Raw genomic sequence first — 26,206 nt, 5'->3', positions numbered from 1 at the left:
CTAGTGTAGAATTGGGCTATTAGAGAAATGAAAAATTTCCATCCACAAACTTGATAGCTCGTGTTTGACACGCAGAGTTACCAAAGCCCGCAGGAATTGTATATTTATTTTTTATCGTTTGGTATTATTCACGGCAAAACACTCGAATTCAATACATTCTGAAATATGAATACTTGTGAAGTGCAAACTAATGGTGAGTAGGAAAAAAAATCATTAAAAATGAACACTCATGCAACTTTTTTTTCAGCCTGGAATACAAGGAAACGTCACGGCCGTGAAGTAGCAGAACACACAGCACGGCCGAATGTGGAGAATTTTATTTACATAACACTGGCAAAAGAAAGCCCAATTCGCATGCTAGATTCTGATGAGGATTATTATAATAGTTTCAATGAACAAGAAACAGGTATTCAACGCATTCTAATGATTATTATCTCTACGTTTCGATTTGCCCTCATTACATACAATTTTTGAAATGACTAACCAGAATGACAGGCTGGCAAACAAGACGCGACGTGTTGGTAAACTGTCGAATAGAAATTTGTTTTGTAATGCGAGTAATTATTTAAATGTTTTTATCCCAAAAAAAGCTGTGCTGACACTAGAGTGACTCAATTCGACTAGCTTTCGTTTAAAAAAAAATCTCAAGGTCAAATTTGTACTTAAAGTAGAGTTGGACTGAGGCTACTTTACCATCTGTGCATTCCCGCGGTATAAGAATATGTGATAGCAATTCGAGGGCATTTTCCACAATATTGTTCACTCTTCTGTTTATCTGATGAACTCATCAAAACCAATCAGTGCCGATTATTAGTCGTTATCCTCACCAAAAATCACCGACTGTGTTGACTGGAATCTTCTACAGCAGGGATTCTCAAACTATTTTGGGCAAAATACCGCTTTTCCAGAATGAAGTGATACCTCAGACCCCTATAGCAAAACTTCTTTAATCAAACGAAATACGTAACAATTAAAAAACTTTGATGTTGATAAACCCTTTAGCCGTGGAAACTGTGCTTTTTTATAATTTTTCTAATTTTAATTTTTCATGAAATACACCATTTATTTTATTTAAAAAACTGCATGAGCTTACACAGTAGATACTAAATAAAACGATCATAGTGAAAAACTTATCAACTTGTTGCATTTTCAACAAACTTAACAGAATTTGCTGTCGGTGCTCTAACATTTTCAAGTCTCTACATGACTTGAAAATTTACATCTTAAATTTTAGCAGCCCTAAAAAAATTTAAGTATTGCCAGACCTTTGAAGTCTTTGGTTAAGCAAAATATTGAAATAATAACTTTGTGGGTGGCCACGGCCTTATAAAGGGTTAAGTGACATAATTTTCTCAACGAAATTCAACAAAATAGACGTAAAATTTGGTGAATTGTATTTAACGGTTATTATACAAGTTACTCACAAATACAAATTGCTTGCAAATATTTAAGTAGGTTATTAATTTTTAACACATCGCAAAGTAAAGATAAGAAACATAAAAATTCAGTGTGATGGATGAAATTTTAGATTTTCTACTAATCTATCTAAATCCGGTTCAATAATGGTGAGATGAACCCCTAAATCTCCACGATAGCTGATTTTCAATCGGGTTTTTTTTGTTGTGTCAAAATGGTTATATGCACACTGAAGCCTTTTTCGACATGGTACTTTTTTTCTCAGATTCAACACTTGTTGACCGTTAAACAGAGTCCCATTACTCAAAATGGTACTTTTTCGCGGTTTCGAGTGGTTAGCGACAGTATCATGCCAGGTGTTCGACTCCCGTTCTGGCCGGGGGATTTTTCGTCAGAGAAATTTCCTTCGACTTGCACTGTGGTCACGCGTCCTTCGGAATACATCCAAGGCGTGTTATTTGGCTTAAAAAAATTCAACTAAGTATTAATAAATGACGCTAGCTAATGCCATAGCTCGAAATCCTCGCTCGGATGCACGATAAATATTCAGTCAATCAATCTAGTTTTCGATGAACCGTGTATTGTTGATATTTTCGTCTCTTCCTTTTCACCGAAAATTCTTTATCAGAGATAAAGAGATGTGGAAAATCTCTATCTTGGAAGTTAAACGAGAATGCTTTTTCGTCTCTCATTTGGTACTGAAAATATGGAGCGAAAAATCATAGCTAACTTCATCAACGTTAGTCTGTTAGGACAGCGTCCAAATGATCTGCATTTGGACAGCGTCTGAATTGTACAAATATTAATCCATCTCATGTTCACTTCACGATGAAACCAAATATTGCCGCATATTTTCATGCAACGTTTTCAGCTGTACTGAAGAAGAGAAAAACCATTATCGGCATCAAGGAGTCACTGAAAACGAAACCATTTTTCGGCAATCATAACTCGATGAAAAATAAAAATCGGCATTGAATTTCTCGCGAGAATCGAAGTGAGCGTATAACATTCTCTCGCCTCCTATTTTTTTTTTTTTAATAAATCGTTTATTTTTACAGGCTCAGTTACATAAGTTTAAAGGAGCCAAACTCCTGACTGTATTGTTACAAGTATATATAAACATTTTTCCTTAATTCTAATGTTAATGGTGTAGAAAACCGATTACTCGCGGTCTACTCGAGTTTAGAAGGGTGACATATTTTCTTCAGGAAAAGGAAGGGATAAAAGGATATGTTGACAATGTTCACTCTCACATTCACACTCACATTCATTACACTCAATTCTTAAGCCTATCTTATATCTAAAATGTTTTTACAGTTCACCTTATTCTATTGTTAATAAGAAGGGATTTGATTTCTCGCGAAGAAAAAGGAAAAGGAGAATATAAGGATATAAGGATAATCAGACACGAAGATCGATAACTTTTAGGAAGACATATATTTGGGACATGTAATCAAGGTCTAAACCAGCCAACACATCTCTCACCGGCACATTGGGCTGCCTTCCTCTAGCCCGAAGAGAGTTTTCTAAATTCGATCTGGCAACAAGATACTCCTCGCACGACCAAACAACGTGTTCGACGTCGTGGTAACCTTGGCCGCAGGCACAGATATTGCTGTCGGCAAGATCAAAACGAAAGAGTAGCGCGTTTAACGAACAGTGATTGGACATGAGTCGGGAGAAGGTGCGAATAAAGTCCCGACTCAAGTCCAGACTTTTGAACCATGGTTTGAGGCTAACCTTAGGGATAATTGAGTGGAGCCACCGGCCCAATTCATCTTCGTTCCATTTGCGTTGCCAGTTAACGATGGTATTTTTACGAACTAAAGAATAAAATTCATTGAAGGCGATTTGACGCTGATAAATTTCGCCTTCAATTGCACCTACCTTTGCTAATGAGTCAGCCCTCTCATTACCCGGAATTGAGCAATGCGAAGGGACCCAGACAAAGGTAATGACATAACAGCGTCTGGTTAAAGCACTCAAAATTTCTCGTATTCTCTCAAGGAAGTACGGCGAGTGCTTTTCCGGCCTCACTGAACGGATAGCTTCGACAGAGCTCAGACTATCCGTTACAATGTAATAGTGTTCAACAGGTCGTGAGGCGACGCTGTCCAGCGCCCAGTGTATTGCTGCCAATTCAGCAATATACACTGAGCAAGGATACTGAAGACTGTGTGAGGTGCTAAAAAAATTGTTGAACACTCCGAATCCTGTGGACTCATTCATAGAGGACCCATCAGTAAAGTACATATTATCACAATTGACACGCCCATACTTTGCTTCGAAAATCGTAGGAACGATCCCCGATCGATGATAATCTGGAATTCCATGGATATCCTGCTTCATGGACAGATCAAAATGTACAGAGGAATTGATGTAGTGAGGAAAACAAACACGGTTGGGAATATACGAAGAAGGATCAACCTGCATGGAGACGAATTCATGATATGAGCTCATGAATCCAGAATGAAAATTTAGCTCGATCAGCTGCTCAAAATTTCCGATCACCAATGGGTTCATGACCTTACACCGGATGAGGAACCGAAGAGATAATAAATTGAAGCGATCTTTTAGTGGGAGTAGGCCTGCCAAAACCTCGAGACTCATGGTATGCGTTGAGGGCATACATCCCAACGCAATACGGAGACAAAGATACTGAATTCGCTCGAGTTTAATGAGGTGTGTTTTGGCAGCTGATTGAAAACAGAAACTGCCATACTCTATCACTGAGAGAATAGTTGTTCGATACAACATTATAAGATCTTCGGGATGGGCTCCCCACCAGGTGCCGGTAATTGTACTGAGAAAGTTTATTCTTTGTTGACATTTTTTACTCAGATACCTAATATGGGCCCCCCAAGTACATTTGGAGTCGAACCATACCCCAAGATACTTGAATGACATAGCATGAGTGATCGGTTTACCCAAAAGTTGAAGCTTTGGTTTTGCTGGTCTATGCTTCCTAGAAAAAACCACCATCTCTGTTTTCTCCGTGGAGAATTCGATCCCTAGCCCAATGGCCCAGGTTGAAAAATTGTTCAAGGTATCTTGTAAGGGTTCTTGCAGGTCGGATTCGTTTGATCCTACGACAGACACCACTCCATCATCTGCAAGTTGTCTTAGGCTGCAATTTTGTGTAAGGCAATTGTCGATGTCGCTTACATAGAAGTTCGCCTCCTATATTCTCAGCTATTTTTTCCATGTGGGTGAAAACGGATGTTTCTCGTCTCAAATCGGCGAGCATTTCGATCTCTGGTTAAAGCCGGCATCACACGATGCTACGAACACCCCCGAATATTGGACGCTCGATGGTTCGACGCATCGTGTAGTCGATGGACGAGCTACGAGCTTCCAATGTCGAGCGTCGAATATTCGTGTTGGAAGGTAATCCGTTCGTTGTGGATTACCTTCCAACGCGAGTGGCACGAGTCAAAAGATTTTTGTCATTCGTTGATTCGACACTCGATGATATTCGATACACCGCTACACAATTCGTCCGAATATATCTTTGACAGATTGTTTTGTTTACAAGTTGTAGATGAAGGAACTATGAAATTGATCCATAAAAATCAAAATATTCGGCAAAATATTGCAGTTTAATAATGTTGATTGCAATCATTTTTAATTTACAGCCCGATATCAGTACAATTGCTACGGTAGCAATTTCAACGCTCGCATCGTCATCCAGTTGGTAAATAAAAACAATAAACATTCGATCCAAATACTCGCCGATTGTTTGGACCGATTGCATTGAATCGAACATTCACTTCACCGTGTAGCAGCACATTCGTGTTGTTGTCGATTCATCGAGTCAAATGTTTGAGTCCAACATTCGACTGGAACGTTGGACGAATCGTGTAGCGCCCGCATAATGCATACGTTGAGACGGCCAAAGTTCCTCAGGGAACGTTAACGCCATTCAAGAAGAAGAACAAGATGTGGTTTTTGAATACAATAGAATCTTTTATTTCATTTGATTTGATTTTTTTTCAAATTCCGAATAGCAAAAAAGCAATTTAAAAAATCATAACTTTTGAGCTAGACCGATTCAGATGATCGATATTCTTTCTTTCTTTTTTGTAAAAATACTATACTTCCCATGTTTTTGGGCTTTGTGCTTCGAAACTTGATTCGAATTCCGAAACTGCTAACGCAAACATTTTATCGCTGGAATTGACAGTCACTTTTTTACAAATGCTTACAACTTTACAACTTATAATAGTTGTAAATAGTATGTTAAACCTGTAAACGATGTTAAAATGAAGCCTATACCACAAAGAGTGGCAGGGTTTTCATTATTCAATTACTTGTAACGTGAAAGTTCAGTAATTTTCATTCAAAAATGAAGTGTTCGGAATTGGAGACAAAACGGTATGAAGATGGAAAATCGATAATATATTTTTCAACAATGTTCCACAATACTGTACAGCAATGTTGCGTTGCAACCAAAACTTCTGATAGCATGGGTTGGGCTTCTGCTTAAGCTCTTCATCTGTGCAGAAGGTAATGAACTCTTCTTGCATCGTCCCTATGGCTTTTTCCATGGTTGTGATATTGTAGGGATTTATTATTCATTGTTAATTTAGAATATCCTCAATCCTCCTAGTAAAATCCTTGTGTAATACGTCGCGAAAAAAACAAAAAAATCGAACATTTATAACTTTTCGGTAACAAGTTATTTAAAAAATATTAAAACATATTTTGGTATCTACACTGTTACTTTTTCATAAACAGCAGAAAAATATGGTTATGCTACGTAGGTAGGTAAGCTCTGATGTGAAGCTTACCGCGTTCTAACAATATTCGCAAAGAAAACTGTAGATTATAAGGCTTGTTTTCGCATGGATTTAGACTTAGGATTACGTCTTTTATTTCTGTATCGCTGTGTCATGTTTGTCATGTTTGGTTTTGGTTTAAATATGTGTAATATTTTTATGGGACCCTCTCCCATTCCAGAGGAGGGAGAGGTGTCATACCATCATAGAATCATTTCTCATACCCTAAAGCCCTTACATCCCAAATTGTGCTTGATAAGTTCTCGAGTTATGCAGAAGTTTGTGTTCCGTTTGTATGGCAGCCCCTCTTAGAGAACGAGATGTGTGTCTAATCACCATAGAAACATTAAACCTCCTCCTAAAACCTCCACATGCCAAATTTGGTTTCGTTTGCTTGATTAATTCTCGAGTAATGTAGAAATTTGTGTTTCATTTGTATGGCAGTTTCCCCTACGTTTTCATGTTTATCGGTTCAGTAGTTTCCGAGTCCATAAGAATCAGACAGACAGACAGACAGACAAACAGAAATCCATTTTTATATATAAAGACTAGAGAGCTCGCTTTCGCGGATAATCCGCACCGTGGTGGAAAAACATTGAAGATGCATTGTCTTTTGTGTGACGTGTGTTCATCAAGCCGTGCGCCGGGGCCTAGAGATAGTTCTTGTAGGCCTCAAATAATGTGTGACTAGCCCTTCAATTTAAGCTTATTAATAAGGGGAGGAAAAGAAACTAACAAGGATTCCTTGAGTAGCTGTGAGCGAAAAGGGATGAGTTCAGCACGTAGAGGTGATGCGCGTTTGCGTGTCCACCTGGTTCCGTGTACTGTAGGATGTGACCCGAAAGATGGTGAACTATGCCTGACCAGGTTGAAGTCAGGGGAAACCCTGATGGATGACCGAAGCAGTTCTGACGTGCAAATCGATTGTCAGAGATGGGCATAGGGGCGAGAGACCAATCGAACCATCTAATATCTGGTTCCCTCCGAAGTTTCTCTCAGGATAGCTGGAGCACATAACATATTCTTATCCGGTAAATCGAAATGATCTTAACCTATTCTCAAACTATAAATGGGTACGTACAATAGCATTCTTACACGATGTTATTGCTATGTTATCGCCAGTTCGGTATCGATCGGCGTGAAAGATATCTGTGTGCCTAGTGGGCCAAGTTTTGGTAAGCAGAACTGGTGCTGTGGGATGAACTAAACGTGATGTTACAGCGCCTAAATAAACGACGCATCATAGATACCATGATGCGTTGATTGTTATGCAGGACGGTGGACGTGGAAGTTGTCATCCGCTAAAGAGTGTGTAACAAGCGGTTAACCCTTATAATGGATGGCGCTTAAGTCGTTTGCCTATACATTACCGCTGGCGTACAAGTGGTACACTGCACTTGTTGCTCTGTACTTTGAGACACCAGTGAGTAGGAGGGTCCGGTGGTGTGCGTTGAAGTGCCTAGCGTAAACCGACATGGTGCGAAATTTCAGTTCAATCGGACATGATTTAGGGCTGCCTCAAAGCACAAAGCAGTTTCGATTTTTTGGCGACTTAGGACAAGTCCCAAAAAGTCGATTTTCGGCAAAAAAAATTTTTTGTGATAACCTAGATCTCCACGTTTTATGCATGTTTAAGAGGAAAAAAATTATAGGAGGTTGTGTCTAAGATACGACCGCATTGTTGACGTAGAACTACGCTGTTATTCTATATAAGTCGCTTATTTATACCTTCGGATATTATTCTATAATGCTGTGAATTTTTATAAACAACTGCTTAGTAGAATAATCTCTGAAATGGTTTTTTCATTGTAGAATTTGTTGACGATAATTGATTGATGATTCATTCTTGCCCTCGCAAAACAATATACTAGCTGATCGTAAGTCGCAATTTATTTCATGTCAATGCAATGAAAATTTACCTCGAACGCTTTTCATTTTTTTTTTTGCCTTTTTTCGCATTGACATAGACTCGGCTAGAGTCGATTATATACATGTTGCACCAGCACCATTATTCCACATCTCATAACTACATCAATATATCTTTGGCACCGCATGGAAACAACAACAATGACAACACTTGCAAGTATCAAATATCATGCTACATGTTGTTTAGTATTTCCTTAAAGGAATCGCACCTCTAGGCATCGTTCGTACCACGTAAACCAAGCGCCAAACAAACGTTCGCCATAGCATGCATACAGAGCCATACATTGGTGGCTTGAAACTACTAGGAATATAAAACACTTCTCATCATTTTGCGCTATTCTCAAAAGAAACGCTTCTGTTAATATTACTGGCCTCGAAAAAAGTTGTATTTCTTTCTCATGCTCGAGAGAAGCGCAGCTATCACCCTTAGTGGAGGAAGTTTTGCTACTGGCAAGCGAAACCACATACAAAATTCCAGAACGACATTTACTTTCTCGGTGACTAAACAAGCGAAATAAACTCTTTTTGTTAATAACAACCTCGAAAACAGTAGCAATGCTTCATAGCGCTAATGCAATCCTAGCTGAAGGCAGTTTTGCAACTGGCACGCGAACCCAAATAACTTATAACATTCCAGTAAGACATTCAAGATGCTTGGTATTCCCCAAATATTTTTTGACGCACAACCTTAACGCCTGCTTCGCCATAACGTCAGTTTAATGCATTGATGCATTCCAAAGGCACCAACGAAGCCCTTATGATGACGGAAAACAAACAATGTTATCTGCTTGGAAAAAGACTGAATTATGCCACGCAGCTTGTACTCTGCTGTAACACCCATCCATGCGAATTCGCTGATGAGCTTGTCAAGAGCGACCGCCTTCACCACCAGCGGGGGGAGTTTGATTTTGTTTGCTGCCTGGGTAACGGCGTTTACATTTTCGACCGACGCGCCGAAATCGCCTACTTCGCTGTTGTGCGATGCGGTGTCACACTCGCGAAGGCTCGGTTCAGTGCGAGCGCTTTTCACTGCACCAACATCGCGTGCATCATTGGATGACGCTTGCCTCGAAATATTATTGCCCCTGGCAATGTGTTCGTTTTTTGCAGGGCTCGAGCCTGCCTTCCTCTTCTTCTTGCTTATCATACACTACGCGGAGCGTCCAATTTATGACGCGGAAAGAAAAACACACGATACGGATAACAGAAAAACCAAACGACGATACCCAAGTTGGATTACCACTGGTGAGGTCCAATCTTTGATCGAAGCGCAGCGAAAGCAAAGTGAATTGGATTGCTCAACAGTCCGATGCCGAATGAAAGTTTGCCTCAGCGAGATCCACTGTTTATACTCTAGGCAAGTATTCCCCTTCATTCTTCTACTTTTCCTTTGTTCATGAGGACTTTGAATCCTACGATTTCCCCTCCGTTGGTCGTCGATTCGTTTAGTATGCGAATCGCCAAAATCCGTTCGCGGCAAAAATAGTTATTAACGTAAACTTTATTTCATAAAAACGTGACCTGTTTTCTGATTCGGCACCCTTAATGAAAGATGTAGTTCTACGTCAAAAAATTCGATTCTCTAAATTTCCTTTAATCCCTCCTTAGAAGATTTTCGAGGATCAAAAACAGGAAGTGGGTTATATCTATGGTATAACCGCATGGGTGACGTAGGACTATCGTTGATTTAGAGATCATTTGTATGAAGTTGAATCTGAATTCATTCTGAATGAATGAATATTTGGAGAACTTCGAAAACGAGAGCGTTACGTTGGAGGCACAAGGTTTTATGCATCCAATATTGGATACGGAAATATCCTACTGATGGGGAAGAATAATCTTCAGAAGCTATCCTGTTGATTGCGATTGATTGAAAAACCACAAAACCAAATGTATTTGGTCACAGTGTTACATGGATAGAAAACATTCAATTAAACTCTTTCACATGAATATATTTTGAAAATTCCCAAAGGAACTGGCAGATTATTTTCAGTAACGATTAGATATTTCCACATTTTCCTCGATACTGGAAGCCCACCAGTGGTTAATGCCAACTCGATAACCACCTGTTAATAGCACTTGATTGAAACATATTTGGTCACAGTGTTACATGGATAGAAAACATTCAATGAAACTCTTTCACATGAATAAATTTTGAAAATTCCCAGAGGAACTGGCAGATTATTTTCAGTAACGATTAGTTATTTCCACATTTTCCTCGATACTGGAAGCCCACCAGTGGTTAATGCCAACTCGATAACCACCTGTTAATAGCACTTGATTAAAACATATTTGGTCACAGTGTTACATGGATAGAAAACATTCAATTAAATTCATTCACATGAATATATTTTGAAAATTCCCAAAGGAACTGGCAGATTATTTTCAGTAACGATTAGATATTTCCACATTTTCCTCGATACTGGAAGCCCACCAGTGGTTAATGCCAACTCGATAACCACCTGTTAATAGCACTTGATTGAAACATATTTGGTCACAGTGTTACATGGATAGAAAACATTCAATTAAACTCTTTCACATGAATATATTTTGAAAATTCCCAGAGGAACTGGCAGATTATTTTCAGTAACGATTAGTTATTTCCACATTTTCCTCGATACTGGAAGCCCACCAGTGGTTAATACCAACTCGATAACCACCTGTTAATAGCACTTGATTAAAACATATTTGGTCACAGTGTTACATGGATAGAAAACATTCAATTAAACTCTTTCACATGAATATATTTTGAAAATTCCCAAAGGAACTGGCAGATTATTTTCCAGCAATGATTAGATCTTTCCGGAACTTTCTCGATGCTGAATGGCATCCTAACGGAAAGAGTTCTGCGCGTGTATGTGTCGATCCTTCGCCGTCCACCTCCTCCTGCACGTTAGGCAACGATGTTGTCTTGTCGATGTCCTCACGAAAAATGAATGTGTCTCACCACCAGAATATCGCTTAAGTATGCTTTTTGTGTGTGATTGAATCGAGAGAAGGTGTGGTTTACAATGGCAATTTGGAAGGCAAACTAGAGGGGAATGAACTCTCTGAGCTCGGAACTTTCGGCGACTGAGCAATAATCGATTGCGGGCGCATACAATATTGGATACGGAAATATCCTACTGATGGGGAAGAATAATCTTCTGAAGCTATCCTGTTAATTGCGATTGATTGAAAAACCACAAAACCAAATGTATTTGGTCACAGTGTTACATGGATAGAAAACATTAAATTAAACTCTTTCACATGAATATATTTTGAAAATTCCCAGAGGAACTGGCAGATTATTTTCAGTAACGATTAGATATTTCCACATTTTCCTCGATACTGGAAGCCCACCAGTGGTTAATGCCAACTCGATAACCACCTGTTAATAGCCGCGCGTGTATGTGTGTGTAGCGATGTCTTCCCAGGGAACCGTTTGTGGCATCACTCTCCTCCTGATAGATTCCCTTCTGGCCTAGGGTGCACAAACAGGCTCTTGGTGACACCGTTCATCCGCGCTTTCATGATAAATAAAGAGCTTCACCGCAACAGCGACAACATGCTCCAATCGCTGTTCAATTAGAACTGAGTGGATTTCCGAGCGCCGCTCGCTTATATACCGATTGGTGATTTCAATAGCCTGTTTTGAAAGCAATTTTAAGACTATTGAAACAAGTTTTTGGATCAAAAAGTAACAAGTATATAACGCGTAGACATTTTATCTTTCGAATGAAGTGTTTACCATAGTGTTACCGTTTCGTTCAGTTGTTTAGGAGCTATTAACGCTCAAAATCTTGGTCTCCGGCGTAACGCTTTCGTTTTCGAAACTTATATTTTACACCCCGGTATAGAAATGAAAGACGTAGTCCTACGTCAAAAATAAAAAAAACAAGAGCTTTCAGGCACCCCTAAATCATGTCCGATTGAGCTGAAAGTCATGCACATTGCACAGATAATTTTGTTAAGCCAATAAACAAAAAATGCATATATATATATATATATATATATATATATATATATATTTTTTTTTTTTATTTAAATCGTTTATTTTTACAGGCTCAGTTACATAGGTTTAAAGGAGCCGAACTCCTTACTGTATTGTTACTAGTATATATACATTTTTCCTTAATTCTAATGTTAATAATATAGGAAACCGATTACTCGCGGTCAACTCGAGTTTAGAAGGTTGACATATTTTCTTCAGGAAAAGGAGGGGATATGAGGATATGTTGACATTGATCACACTCACACTCTCAATCACACTCTCAATCACACTCATCACACTCAATTCTTAAACCTATCTTATATCTAATATGTATTTACATTTCATCTTATTCTTAAGAAGGGATCCGATCTCTCACAAAGGAAAAGGAAAAGGAAAAACTAAGGGTATAAGGACAATCACACACGAAGATCGATAGCTTTAAGGAATACATATATTTGGGACATGTAATCAAGGTCTAACCGAGCCAACACGTCTCTCACCGGCACATTGGGCTGCCTTCCTCGGGCCCGAAGGGTGACTACTAAATTCGATCTGGCGACAAGATACAGCTCGCACGACCAAACAACGTGCTCGATGTCGTGGTAACCTTGGCCACAAACACAAAGATTGTTGTCGGCAAGATTAATACGAAAGAGTAGCGCATCTAACGAACAGTGATTGGACATGAGTCGGGAGAAGGTGCGAATAAAGTCCCGGCTCAAGTCCAGACTTTTGAACCATGGTTTGAGGCTAACCTTAGGGATAATCGAGTGGAGCCACCGGCCCAATTCATCTTCGTTCCATTTGCGTTGCCAGTTAACTATGGTATTTTTGCGGACTAAAGAATAAAATTCATTGAAGGCGATTTGACGCTGATAAATATCGCCTTCAATTGCACCTACCTTTGCTAATGAGTCAGCCCTCTCATTACCCAGAATTGAGCAATGTGAAGGGACCCAGACAAAGGTAATGACATAACAGCGTCTGGATAAAGCACTCAAAATTTCTCGTATTCTCTCAAGGAAGTACGGCGAGTGCTTTTCCGGCCTCACTGAACGGATAGCTTCGACAGAGCTAAGACTATCCGTTACAATGTAATAGTGTTCAACAGGTCGTGAGGCGACGCTGTCCAGCGCCCAGTGTATCGCTGCCAATTCAGCAATATACACTGAGCAAGGATTCTGAAGACTGTGTGAGGTGCTAAAAAATTCGTTGAACACTCCAAATCCTGTGGACTCATTCATAGAGGACCCATCAGTAAAGTACATATTATCACAATTGATATCCCCATACTTTGCATCGAAGATCGTTGGAACGATCCTCGATCGAAGATAATCTGATGTTCCATGGATATCCTGCTTCATGGACAGATCAAAATGCACAGAGGAATTGATGTAGTCAGGAAAACAAACACGGTTGGGAATATACGAAGAAGGATCAACCTGCATGGAGACGAATTCATGATATGAGCTCATGAATCCAGAATGAAAATTTAGCTCGATCAGCTGCTCAAAATTTCCGATCACCAATGGGTTCATAACCTTACACCGGATGAGGAACCGAAGAGATAATAAATTGAAGCGATCTTTTAGTGGGAGTAGGCCTGCCAAAACCTCGAGACTCATGGTATGCGTTGAGGGCATACATCCCAACGCGATACGGAGACAAAGATACTGAATTCGCTCGAGTTTAATGAGGTGTGTTTTGGCAGCTGATTGAAAACAGAAACTGCCATACTCCATCACTGAGAGAATAGTTGTTCGATACAACATTATAAGATCTTCGGGATGGGCTCCCCACCAGGTGCCGGTAATTGTACGGAGAAAGTTTATTCTTTGTTGACATTTTTTACTCAGATACCTAATATGGGCCCCCCAAGTACATTTAGAGTCGAACCAGACCCCAAGATACTTGAATGACATAGCATGAGTGATCGGTTTACCCAAAAGTTGAAGCTTTGGTTTTGCTGGTTTATGCTTCCTAGAAAAAACCACCATCTCTGTTTTCTCCGTGGAGAATTCGATCCCTAGCCCAATGGCCCAGGTTGAAAAATTGTTCAAAGTATCTTGTAAGGATTCTTGCAGGTCGGATTCGTTTGATCCTACGACAGACACCACTCCATCATCTGCAAGTTGTCTTAGGCTGCAATTTTGTGTAAGGCAATTGTCAATGTCGCTTACGTAGAAGTTGTACAAAAGGGGGCTTAAACATGAGCCCTGGGGGAGTCCCATGTAAGAGACCCGACTTACTGCCGAATCTCCGTGAGAAAAGTTCAAATGTTTCTCACAAAGCAAGTTATATAACATATTATTCAATAGAGGCGGCAGACCCCGAGATTGTAATTTGTCTGACAAAACCTCTATTGAAACAGAATCAAAGGCCCCCTTTATGTCCAAGAATACTGAAGCCATTTGTTTTTTTTCGGCGTAAGCCAGTTGAATTTCTGAAGAAAGCAACGCAAGACAATCATTCGTCCCCTTGCCCCTGCGGAACCCGTATTGTGTATCTGAGAGTAGGCCATTCGTTTCAACCCATCGATCAAGGCGAAACAAGATAATTTTCTCCAACAATTTCCGTATACAAGACAGCATTGCTATTGGGCGGTACGAATTGAAGTCGGACGCGGGTTTTCCGGGTTTTTGAATAGCTATAACTCGTACTTGTCTCCAATCATCTGGAACAATATTATGCTCCAGAAACCGATTGAATAAATTCAACAAGCGATGTTTCGCCACATCAGGGAGATTTTTCAGCAAGTTGAACTTAATTCTATCCGATCCCGGAGCAGAATTGTTACATGAAAGGAGAGCAAGAGAGAATTCTACCATCGAAAACTCGGAATCAAGATCGCACCTATCTTGTGGTATATCTCGAATAATTCTTTGCACTGGAGCGGAATCGGGACAAACCTTTCGTGCAAAATTAAAAATCCATCGATGTGAATATTCCTCGCTTGCATTGGATGAAGAGCGATTTCTCATGTTTCGAGACACATTCCATAATTTTTTCATTGACGTTTCTCGTGACAAACCTCCCACGAAATTTCGCCAATAAGCACGTTTTTTCCCTTTGATCAAGTTTTTAAATTGATTTTCAAGGTCCAAATACTTCTGAAAATTTTCAGGGGTTCCACGTTTCCGAAAAGCTTTAAATGCATTCGATTTATCTCCATAAAGCTTGGAACACTGGCCATCCCACCATGGATTGGGAGGCCTTCGACGAATAGTGGAACCTGGGATGGGTTTCGTTTGAGCGCGAACCGCGCTGTCATAGATCAAACGAGAAATGAAGTTATACTCCTCCAATGGAGGCAAACCATCTCTGGAATTGATGGCTAGAGCAATCGCGTCCGCATATTTTTTCCAGTCAATGTGTCTTGTGAGGTCGTATGCCATGTTTATTGATTCAGAAGAATTCAACCCATTGGTGATAGAAATTTTGATTGGCAAGTGGTCACTACCGTTGGGATCCTGGATTACATTCCACTTGCAATCTAACGATAGTGAATTCGAGCAAAGCGAGAGGTCAAGAGCACTTGGTTTAGCAGGAGGTTTAGGTACACGTGTTGTTTCCCCAGTGTTCAAAACGGTCATATTGAAGCTGTTACAAAGGTCATATATCAACGATGAACGATTGTCGTCGTACTGTTCCCCCCAGGCAGTTCCGTGAGAGTTGAAGTCTCCCAAGATTAATCGTGGCTCAGGAAGGAGTGAGCACATGTCAACAAGTTGCTTGCGGCTAACCGCAGCTCTCGGAGGCCAATACAAGCTGACTATACAGAGGTCTTTGCCTCTGATGTTTGCATGACAAGCAACAGCTTCGATCCCTCCAGTAGGTGGAAGGTCAATTCTAAAAAATGAGTGACACTTATTGATCCCCAATAGTACCCCTCCGTATCTGTCATCACGGTCCGAGCGTATTATATTAAAATCGTGGAAAGAGAGATCATTTTGAGAAGAGAGCCAGGTTTCGGATAGAGCAAAAACATCACAATTGAGTTTATGAATTAGAAATTTGAATGTATCCAATTTAGGGATAAGACTACGACAATTCCACTGTAAAACAGTGATATCTCCGACCTCTCTATTTAAATTAGACATCAAGAGAGATAATCATTGCAAGGAGGGGCCATGTTTGCATCAATTGCTGCAAAATTGTCTTTAGTACTGGAAGCATTGCGGTGACAATGGTTCTGATGGAGTCGGAAACATTAAAACACGTGAAGATTTGATCCACAAGGTCAGACAACTTTATAAATCCCGATTGGGAAGTTGAACTTGACGGAAAAACAGGGACAGTTGGGGTTTTTGATGTCCCCTCGAGTGCTGGGTCGTTCGAAGGTGAACTATTACCACGGAGGCCAGGAGGGACCTGATTTTGCTTATCCGCTGCACTCGATTTTTTGGGCAAGCTAACAGGGGGTATCACCGGAGGGACTTGTCCTTGAACTTTGGGAGTGGTCACATTTTTGCGCCGGGGATTCCCTTGAGAAATAAACGGCGTGCCCCCGTTAGCTGTATCCGCTTCCATTTCGTCAACTGGCAAAGTAGCGAAGACATTGTGTGTATTGATTGGTTGTTGTTCTTGAGCCAGTGGAGAAGCGCCCTTCAAAATTTCTGCGAAAGTGCGTTTAGAGCGTTCCCTCAAAGAGCGCTTCTGTTTCTCCCAGCGAGCCTTGTATGTTTCACAAGCTGAGAGCACGTGTGGGGATCCCCCGCAATATGGACACTTATGCTCAGTCGCACTGCAGGATTTCCCCTCATGTTGTTCTCCGCAAGTGGCACATCGTTCTTTATTGGCACAATAAGCAGCCGTGTGACCAACTGACTTGCACTTTAGACAAGTCATTGGCTTTGGAATAAAAAGTCGCACGGCTAACCTCAATTTATCTACCATCACGTAGTCAGGGAGAGCTGAACCAGCGAAGGTGACTCGAAACGAGTTGGACGGCGTAAATTTCTTTTCTTCTCCTTCATGGGAGACTGTTCCGAGCTGGCGGCAACCCAAGATCTTAACAGTCGTCGAGGGCAGTTTTTTAAAACGGCCGGTACCTTCACTCGTAATGTATTCGCACGTCAAGCCCGTTTCGGTTATCACACCCTCAATTTCGACTATGTGAGAGGGTATGTAGACCCGATACTCAATTGTAAAATGCTGATCGACAACAATCTTGTTTGCGTCTTTTCGATCATTCACGACAACTCGCAATTTGTTTGGTCTAACCTTCGAAATTTCCGAAACGGAGGTATACCTTGCCAGATCTTTCGCGATCTGCATGACTCTCAACGCCTTTCCATTTGGCTTAGGCCTGAAGAAAACAACCCAGGGACCAGTTCCGGGCGCATCTTCTGGATAGACCTTTACACGGGGAGTGGGAATAACAGGGGGGGAAGGCGAGGACGGGGATTGAGAGTGGGAAGGCGAAGGTTGAGAAGGAGCGGGAAGAACAGAGGGAGAAGACGAGGTTGAAGGTAGAGTGGGATCGTTAAGGGCAGATGGGAGATTTGCTAGTTTTTTGGAGGGAGGCTTGGTAGGGTTAGCTGACTCATCCCCAGAAGAAGTATCTTCCGTATTTGGAACACGTTTGAGTGACTTTTTTTTATCCGTTAGGAGGGAACTAGAGTCAGAGACCTCCATATCCGAAGGTCCCCCACTCTCTGCCATTTTAAATTTTCACTTATATTCTAAGTATTTTTTTAAACAATATTTCACAATAAAATAATTCACAAAAACAAAAAAAAACTTATAATTATTAAATATTTTCTCTCAGTATATTCAATCTTATTCACCTATGAACGCACTCCAGTGCAGATGAACGGGAGCGTGCTGAAAGCTCGTTGGTGGTGGGAATGTGCCTACGACACCACTACACACAGTCGTCGGTGAAAGCTTACCCGCACTGTCACTGTTGGCACGATGACTCGGCGAAATCTCCAATGTCGGCGAAGCAGCGACAAAACAAAAACCAATGCTTGGCTTTCCGAGGATGAAAGCCTTTATCCACTTGCAGGCAGGGCACTTCACTCACTATCCAGATAGTGAAATTAACTCTTCAGCGGCAAAAAAACAACAATCACGCGGTAACCGATAACGGAACTTGGACGCGACTTTCCTTCGTCTGGTTACTTCGGGCAATCGGCGAAGAATGATATATATATATATATATATATATATATATATATATATATATATATATATATATATATATATACCCACGTAAATCAGATTATGATAGCTTGAGTAGTCACGATCTTACAGGGCTATAAAGTTATTACAAACAATGTTCCGGACAACGTATGGTACCGAATGAGATAATGCTATTTTTATCTATAATATATTTTTGTAGGTCTTAACTATTTAGACTTGTGTTTAAAAATGATACATGATCATTATTTGTCTTCTTCTGCATGACTGAATAAACAGAAGAAAAAGGTAGTAATGGCTTTAATGGTATTTTTGTGTACATTTTTGAACAGAATGCGGTACCGAATTCTACCACGTTATGTCAACTAACCCGTTTAATGGAGACAAGTACATACAGGAAACGGGTTAGACTGTAATGGAGTCCACTCGGCCGGATATAGCTCCGTTCCGCTCAGCGTTCATACAGTACGCCACGTTGGCACTCCGACATGTGAACACTCTAAGTCATGGACAGTGTCAGGTGGGGAGTTTGACTGGGGCAGTACATCTCCAAAACAATAACGGTGTTAAAGGTTTTAGGGTTTCCCCTCTATGACTCAATGCTCACACACACACGCACACGCATTCACCCAGCGCTCACCTGCGTCATCTGCCGACCAAATCGCGTTTGCTGTCCTGGGAGAGCCCGTCGCTCGATCCCGACGTGCTGGGGAGAGCTCGACGCTCAATCCCACTGCCCTGGGGGAGAGCTCGTCGCTCAATCCCGGTGTCCTGGGAGTGTTTGCTAGCGGTCCACGGACCTTTCGGGACCACCAAGTAAATGTCGGCCACCACGCTCGTGGCCTCGACGCCGGGAGTGCAAAATGCCAACCTTGCCACACAAATCACACCTACTGATTGCGGAAATTGTGCCCCAATTTCCCTTTGGGCCACACAAATCAGTTCTAATGCCCTGCGGGTCACGTACAAATGCCCTCGGGCTCACAAAATGGCCATTTTTCTTGGCCGGCCTCGTGCTACGAGGCAAAAGTAAACGGTTTTACTGCACACGCGAATGGCCGTCTGTCCGGCACAACATTTACTCTTCCAATGACTCTTTTCCGCGCTTGACAGTTGATTTTTCTCTTTCTCGCCGAGCGGTTGGCAGTTTCGCCGTTGAGATGGACGTGAAGCGCCGCGTTGCGTGTGCTGTCAGTTGGGCCTTCTCATAGAGACCCTTATTTTAGCGACGCCCAAACGTTACAACGGAGGTGTCCAAAGGTCAGCTCAGTGTGGGCAGATACCACACGCTGAGTATAAGGACAAAAGCTGGCTTGATCTCAACGTTCAGTACATGTCGAGACAGCGAAGGCTAGGCCTCACGATTCTTTCGGCCATAACGAGTTTTTAGCAAGAGGTGTCAGAAAAGTTACCACAGAGATAACTGGCTTGTGGCCACCAAGCGTTCAAAGCGTTCATAGCGTTCATAGCGACGTGGCTTCTTGATCCTTCTTGATCCGGCTCTTCCTATCATTGTGAAGCAAAACTCACAAAGCGTAGGATTGTGATAGGGAACGTTAGCTGGGTTCAGACCGTCGTGAGACAGCTTAATTTTACCCTCCTAGTGTGCGAACGTTCTATCTTAACGGAATTCCTGTACAGTACGGGAGGAACCATAGGAACGAACCATAGTGTCCTCCCATAGGTGGTCGTTGGTCGTATGGTAGCAAACCCGCAAGACTTGATAACGTGATTCCACGTTGACATCTTATCTTACACACACGAAACCTTTGCGCGGCATCATTAAACCAGTATACTGATATAGTGGAACGCTGGTGTGGTTGCAAAGCAGCAAGATATGATTTCGATACCTGAGACCTCCTATAAACGATAGGTTTACAGGCTGGGAGATACGAGTTGTAGAGAGGTGTACATTTCGATCCTCTCGGACTACCCTTGCTTAGAGGTTGTCCTGGCGGCGGTGTGTGTGTTTGTTCGATGGGTGGCGATGCCCCCGTTGGGTGAACATGCTGCGCTTCGGAGTGTGTTGTGTATTGTGTGTCGTAAGAGAGAAATCCTACGGCGGCTTAGTGCCGCACGTGATGGTTTTACTCTTTTTCATTCAATCGTTTTGCGCCTGCATGTATGCAATCACATAGCAGTCTGCGCGAACTAAAACCCGCAGTACGCCTTATGTATAACAATTCCTCATCAGCATCGCCGCGGCACAGTAGCGTATGCAGTCTTGCCCTCGCGATGCGCTATGTGATGGGTGGGTGTCATCCGCTCGCGGATAATCGAGATTCTACTGTATTTGCATTGTTTGAAGAAATTTATAGAATTTGTAGTTAAAACAATACTCATTCATTGAAAAATGCGTTTAAGGAATACTTAACAACAAAAATTAAGCCCTGTTTTAGAATTCATGATAAAAAAATTAAAACCAGAAAATTCATACCGTGAAAAGCTTAACCTGTGTTACGCATCACTTCACGTGCACGGCATGGATTCCACCAGCATCAGGCACGTGGTGACCGAGAAGGCGAACCAACAAGCTTGGATCCTATCTCACAGTTGCTGGTTATTCATCGAGTTCGAGTCTCGACATTTTGCATTTTTAAGTCATTTGGCACCGATAAAAATATCGTTTTTCCAAATCTCCTTTACTCCTCCCTACTTGGAAGATTATCGAGAATCAAAAAATCAAAATTTTGAGCGCTTTGCATCCCTAAATCATGTCCGATTGAGCTGAAACTCTGCACAGGTCATTTTTTTGGCCAATAAACACATTGTACATTGCCGGTTTTTGAAATTCGATGATGAAATTTTTTCCATACATCCATTGCCACCCTAACGTATATATTTTCAGTTTCGCAAATTATTCTTCTATTAAATATTTCATACATTTTCAAAAAACTAAATTTTGCAGTACCGCCATATCATAACAGTATCCATTACTAATAATTTACTAATGAAGAAATAAATAATGTATATCCACTCAGATGTATGTCATGATTCAAGTGATATCTCGGACACGGATACTGAGTCTCAATACTCGAGTGTGTCACAACATTCATTAAATGAACCAGGTGACACTATTACTACGATGCAAGTTGTTGAATTTGAAGTAGCAAGCGTAACGGAATCAGAAAGTTGTCTATCGGAGGAAACATCTAGTGGAACTGACGTAAGGATAAATCGAATTAACACAGCAGAAAACACGCAATGAATATTCTATCTTTAGGATTACGTACTGGCAGCCTTTGCGCAAGCGGTTGCGGATAATTCGTCTGTTAGCGAATTTGCTCTTCTAGCTGATACCGAAGAGTCTGACGACCAAACATGGGATAGCGATTTTACTCCTGCAGATTACTGGAAGTGTGTGAAATGTAACAATAAACAAAACAATCCTATGTACCGTTACTGCGAGAGGTGTTATCAGGTATGTGGAACAAGTCAAGTCGAGTCATGTTGTTGAATATTTGTAAATCATATTAAGTTTTTATAAGACGTTTAGCACAAAACCATTTAAATGAAGGCAGGCTGACTGAGCGATAATAGTTGGAAACATATACACGCGTTTCGTACTAGGATCGCACACCAATCGTAAATTGAGGAATCTTTTACAATCAGTTAAAAGTGTATTTTTATTTGTTAATTCCGATGTATGGAAGATGTACCTATTGCTTATCTTATCCATGAAATTTGAACCACTCCTGCCTTCTATGGTTCGAAGTAGAATCAGCAATTTTAAAAAGTAATCACTGAATGTAGCTCTAACTTTGACTAACCTTTCCAATTTAGTACCTACTTGAAATAAAAGAAATACACATGTGTAAATTAATAATTTTATAGTATGCAATTTTGAGATATCTCAATTACATAGTGATAGAATGTTTGCAATATCTCTATCTTTCGTCGAGGAAGAAAGAGAAAAACCATTGAGAGAGTATATATGTCAGTGTTTTTTATAATGTAAACGATATAGCCGTAAGTAATTCATACGAAAAATATTTTTAAAAAAGAAGATCATTGATCATGAAACAAAAATAAGCTTCAAAAAATCAAAAAAACAAGTTTCGATAAAAAAAATAAACCACAAGCTTCGATAGAAAAAAGGTTCGACAAAAAACAATTTTAAAAACAATTAAAAAAAATAATCAAACACAATTTAATTCAAATTGCACAATATTCGGAAACAATTTAAGATAGATGAGTACTCAGAAGGAGGGCAAAAATAAAAAAAAAACCTTTTCTGATTTGTTCTGAACAATCGATTCACGGATTAGTTGTCGAGATGGAGAATAAAATTAAGCGTATTCAACGTTTAAGGAGCCTACTCTCATTGACAATGGAAAAAACTGGATACTGGACAAAATGGCATACTACATATAGCCCCTACATCACGTCTCCTGGATTTCTTCACACGTGCTGTGATCGAAAAGGTGATTGTTAAAGGTGCCCGAAAGATGATGGCAAATGTGGTTGGAAACCATTAGGAACAAAATGTGAAACAGAACACACAGTAGGAGTATACTCACTTTGGATCTCAACTACAACAATCGGGAACGGTAATAGATCCATCATGGTTGTCATACTCACCAAGGATTATTGATCCGCCAAAAGAACGCGTAGGGTTCGAGCACTAAAGGCTCGTTCTGTATAAGTCGCATGAAAGCATGAAATGATGATAAAAGTGGCAAAACTAAATCATCTGATCCGAAAGTTTTTACACCAGAACAAGATAACAATAATTAGTCCGACATTTGGAAAATTCCTTGTGTACATTGACAATTCGCTAACATTTGTCTGAATAATAAGTGGATCATTCAACATAAACATTCAATTCATGGATAAAAAGATATGGACGATAATGATTTAAGCCATGTGTATGGACCAATCAACCCTAATCAATCACGATGACGAAGATCTACAAATATCACAATATATGATGATAATTTCAACACTGCAAAGGTATAAACAGTTGATTTACTTCACATGAATTTTAAACTTGTTGAATCAATACTACTATTCGAATGTTTATTGAAAGTCAAAGTAATATAAGTAAAAAATAAATATATTGTAATAAAAAAAAAATTTCAAATTCAGCTATCATAACTACCAAAAAATATATATATAACCTAACAGACTTTTTTATTTTAGGTACGTAAAAGTTTGTTTCCTCCACGTCCAAAACAGAAAAAAAAATTACGATTTGATGTGGCGAAAAAGGATGGTGATTTATCAGATAGCAGTTCGTCATCAACATCAAGTATAATAACAAAAAGTACAGTAAGTAGAATAAGTCCGGTAAACCTAAAACCAAATTTAGAAAGTCGTGCTATCCCTAATGAATGTTGTAGAACATCTGGAAGTGCCTCTGAATCAGACTTTATGTTTGATGAAACGGGTAGGGATCGTAATCAATTCGTAAAATCCAAAAACCAAGTATTTCAGCGACACACATTCTCAAAGTGCAGTGCAAAACTTGAGAGAGGAGTCTCGAGGTCATGTAAGAAAAATGTTTTTCTGAAAAATAATAAAAGAAAATTTCAAGATAACACGCAATCGTTCTGCGGAAAAAAGAGACGTGATGAAGTTGGTGCGAATGATGCATCCAATTGTACCTCCGTTCAAATGACAGTTTTCAAAGATTCGGGATTCAGTTCATCATCAAGCCAAGAAATAGTTCCCCTTGAGGAAAAACAAACTCTTTTCGAGGAAAATTCTAGCCACGATGTATGTAGAATATCTAAAATCATACAAACGCCCTCTAGACAGAATCATACGCTTTTGAAGCAAAGTCTTTCATATACAACTTTGTCACAAGTATCCAGCGTCTCCACGAATTCGGTTTCGAGTAGCTACAAAGAAGATGACACTAATAATGAAGATAAATCGGATGTTTTTTGTGAATCACAATCGCCCAACTTCAACCTGGTTGACTCCAATTCAGGGGGCAGTTTAGGTGATTGTATGTTTTGTTTATCCGAACCTAAGAATAGTGTATTTGTTCACAGTAATTTTGTACATTTGTGTTGTTGTTACAAATGTGCTGTTAAAATATGGAAACAAAGGAAAGCTTGTCCCATTTGTAACTGTAAGGTCAAAAATGTAATGAAATTATTTGTTCACTGAACTTTTAAAGCTTTCAGTTCTCCTATAATTTCTATATCTTCACCTTCTTTACTATTCAAATTGTTATAAGTAAAAAAACTAGAGGGAATTTCGTATAGTTGTTTCAGTATGAATCATTTAACTTGGTCCGCCTCAAAAAAAAATAGCAACTGGAGGTTTGTGTGAATATAACGAGTAACGCTGACGGGTTGGCAATATGCTTGTGTGCCAACCCCTATACCATCACAAGAGATGGTTGTTAACTGTTAAAGTAAATATAATAAAAAAGGCTGAAGAATTTTGTCATTTTCCGTTGGTACCAAAAGTAATGAAAATTATTAATTATAGCAAAGCCCAATAATTGCATTGAGAATTTCATATGCAAAAATAACGTGGCATTATTTCTTTGCAAGTGCATTTCAAGACGCATTTGAAAATTATCGATTCCTATGGAAATATATGAGAGACATAATATATATGTGTATATATAATTATGAGAATTACATTTGTGCAATATGCATGCGTTGAATTTTTATAACGTTTTCAAAAGTATGGAGCTACGAACGAAGTTTGCCGAATAAAAAGTGAAAGTTTTCAGTAAAAAAAATATGAGTTTGATGTATAATCCGAAATCTGGTTCCATTGATTAGTGCTCAAATTATTGCCATTCCTAAATCTTGCTTTTGATATATTTTACACCATGTCTCATAGTTTTATATCATAACCATTATACAGCAATTCCAAATTATATCGACAAATGACAAAACATGAGTATTTTTGATTCGAATGTAAGTTTGTATTCCGTTGAGCAATTGGGATTTTTTTGACTCAAGTGTAACTTTTGAAGAGGGCGTGTGGATTTTAGTAAGATAAATTTGTGATAATTTATATCTCAAGAACTATGAGTTGTATCGATATACTGTCTTAGAAGGAGTTATAGAGTACTAGCTGTACCCTGCCACGCTTTGCTGTGGCACATTGTGCTTGCATGGTTGAGTTCATTTCATTTTCATTTTTTCATTCAAAGGCTGAAGAATTTTGTCATTTTCGGTTGGTACCAAAAGTAATGAAAATTATTAATTATAGCAAAGCCCAATAATTGCATTGAGAATTTCATATGCAAAAATAACGTGACATTATTTCTTTGCAAGTGCATTTCAAGACGCATTTGAAAATTATCGATTCCTATGGAAATATATGAGAGACATAATATATATGTGTATATATAATTATGAGAATTACATTTGTGCAATATGCATGCGTTGAATTTTTATAACGTTTTCAAAAGTATGGAGCTACGAACGAAGTTTGCCGAATAAAAAGTGAAAGTTTTCAGTAAAAAAAATATGAGTTTGATGTATAATCCGAAATCTGGTTCCATTGATTAGTGCTCAAATTATTGCCATTCCTAAATCTTGCTTTTGATATATTTTACACCATGTCTCATAGTTTTATATCATAACCATTATACAGCAATTCCAAATTATATCGACAAATGACAAAACATGAGTATTTTTGATTCGAATGTAAGTTTGTATTCCGTTGAGCAATTGGGATTTTTTTGACTCAAGTGTAACTTTTGAAGAGGGCGTGTGGATTTTAGTAAGATAAATTTGTGATAATTTATATCTCAAGAACTATGAGTTGTATCGATATACTGTCTTAGAAGGAGTTATAGAGTACTAGCTGTACCCTGCCACGCTTTGCTGTGGCACATTGTGCTTGCATGGTTGAGTTGAATTTTCATTTTTTGTATTATTTTTCGAGTTTTTGACGCGTACACAAACGAACAGAACATTTTTGTATATATAGAAATATATGAGGGAAGTCGATAAATTTTAAATTATTCCGAAACACAATTTCAGTTCACGAT

The 26,206-nt window shown here is 39.6% G+C and overlaps 1 protein-coding gene across 6 annotated transcripts; it reads left to right on the top strand.

Moving 5' to 3' along the window:
• Positions 1–25,941, top strand: LOC129774989 (E3 ubiquitin-protein ligase Mdm2-like). 6 transcript variants are annotated; one of them, XM_055779146.1, is made up of 6 exons: positions 2–193; positions 248–406; positions 21,219–21,403; positions 21,461–21,658; positions 23,380–23,508; positions 23,580–23,752. In XM_055779146.1, exons 1-6 carry the CDS (start codon positions 166–168, stop codon positions 23,598–23,600), a joined length of 720 nt encoding a protein of 239 aa, XP_055635121.1. In that variant the 5' UTR covers positions 2–165; the 3' UTR covers positions 23,601–23,752. The 6 variants fall into 6 exon arrangements, 4 of the variants coding, with proteins under 4 accessions (XP_055635099.1, XP_055635121.1, XP_055635105.1 ...); XR_008742834.1 differs by lacking the exon at positions 23,580–23,752 and adding an exon at positions 22,549–23,190 and having other exon boundaries at positions 3–193; positions 23,380–23,519; XM_055779124.1 differs by having other exon boundaries at positions 1–193; positions 23,380–25,931.
• Positions 25,942–26,206: the final 265 nt, after the last annotated feature.

This window comes from Toxorhynchites rutilus, chromosome 1 (genome assembly GCF_029784135.1).
Source record: "Toxorhynchites rutilus septentrionalis strain SRP chromosome 1, ASM2978413v1, whole genome shotgun sequence".
NCBI lineage: Eukaryota > Metazoa > Arthropoda > Insecta > Diptera > Culicidae > Toxorhynchites > Toxorhynchites rutilus.
This window is presented reverse-complemented; position numbering and strand designations above follow the sequence as displayed.

Coding starts and splice junctions, on each gene's coding strand:
- LOC129774989 (XM_055779124.1), top strand. CDS start 166: ATGAATACTTGTGAAGTGCAAACTAATG. Junction 194..247: donor TTGTGAAGTGCAAACTAATG/GTGAGTAGGAAA, acceptor CTTTTTTTTCAG/CCTGGAATACAAGGAAACGT. Junction 407..21,218: donor TTTCAATGAACAAGAAACAG/GTATTCAACGCA, acceptor ATATCCACTCAG/ATGTATGTCATGATTCAAGT.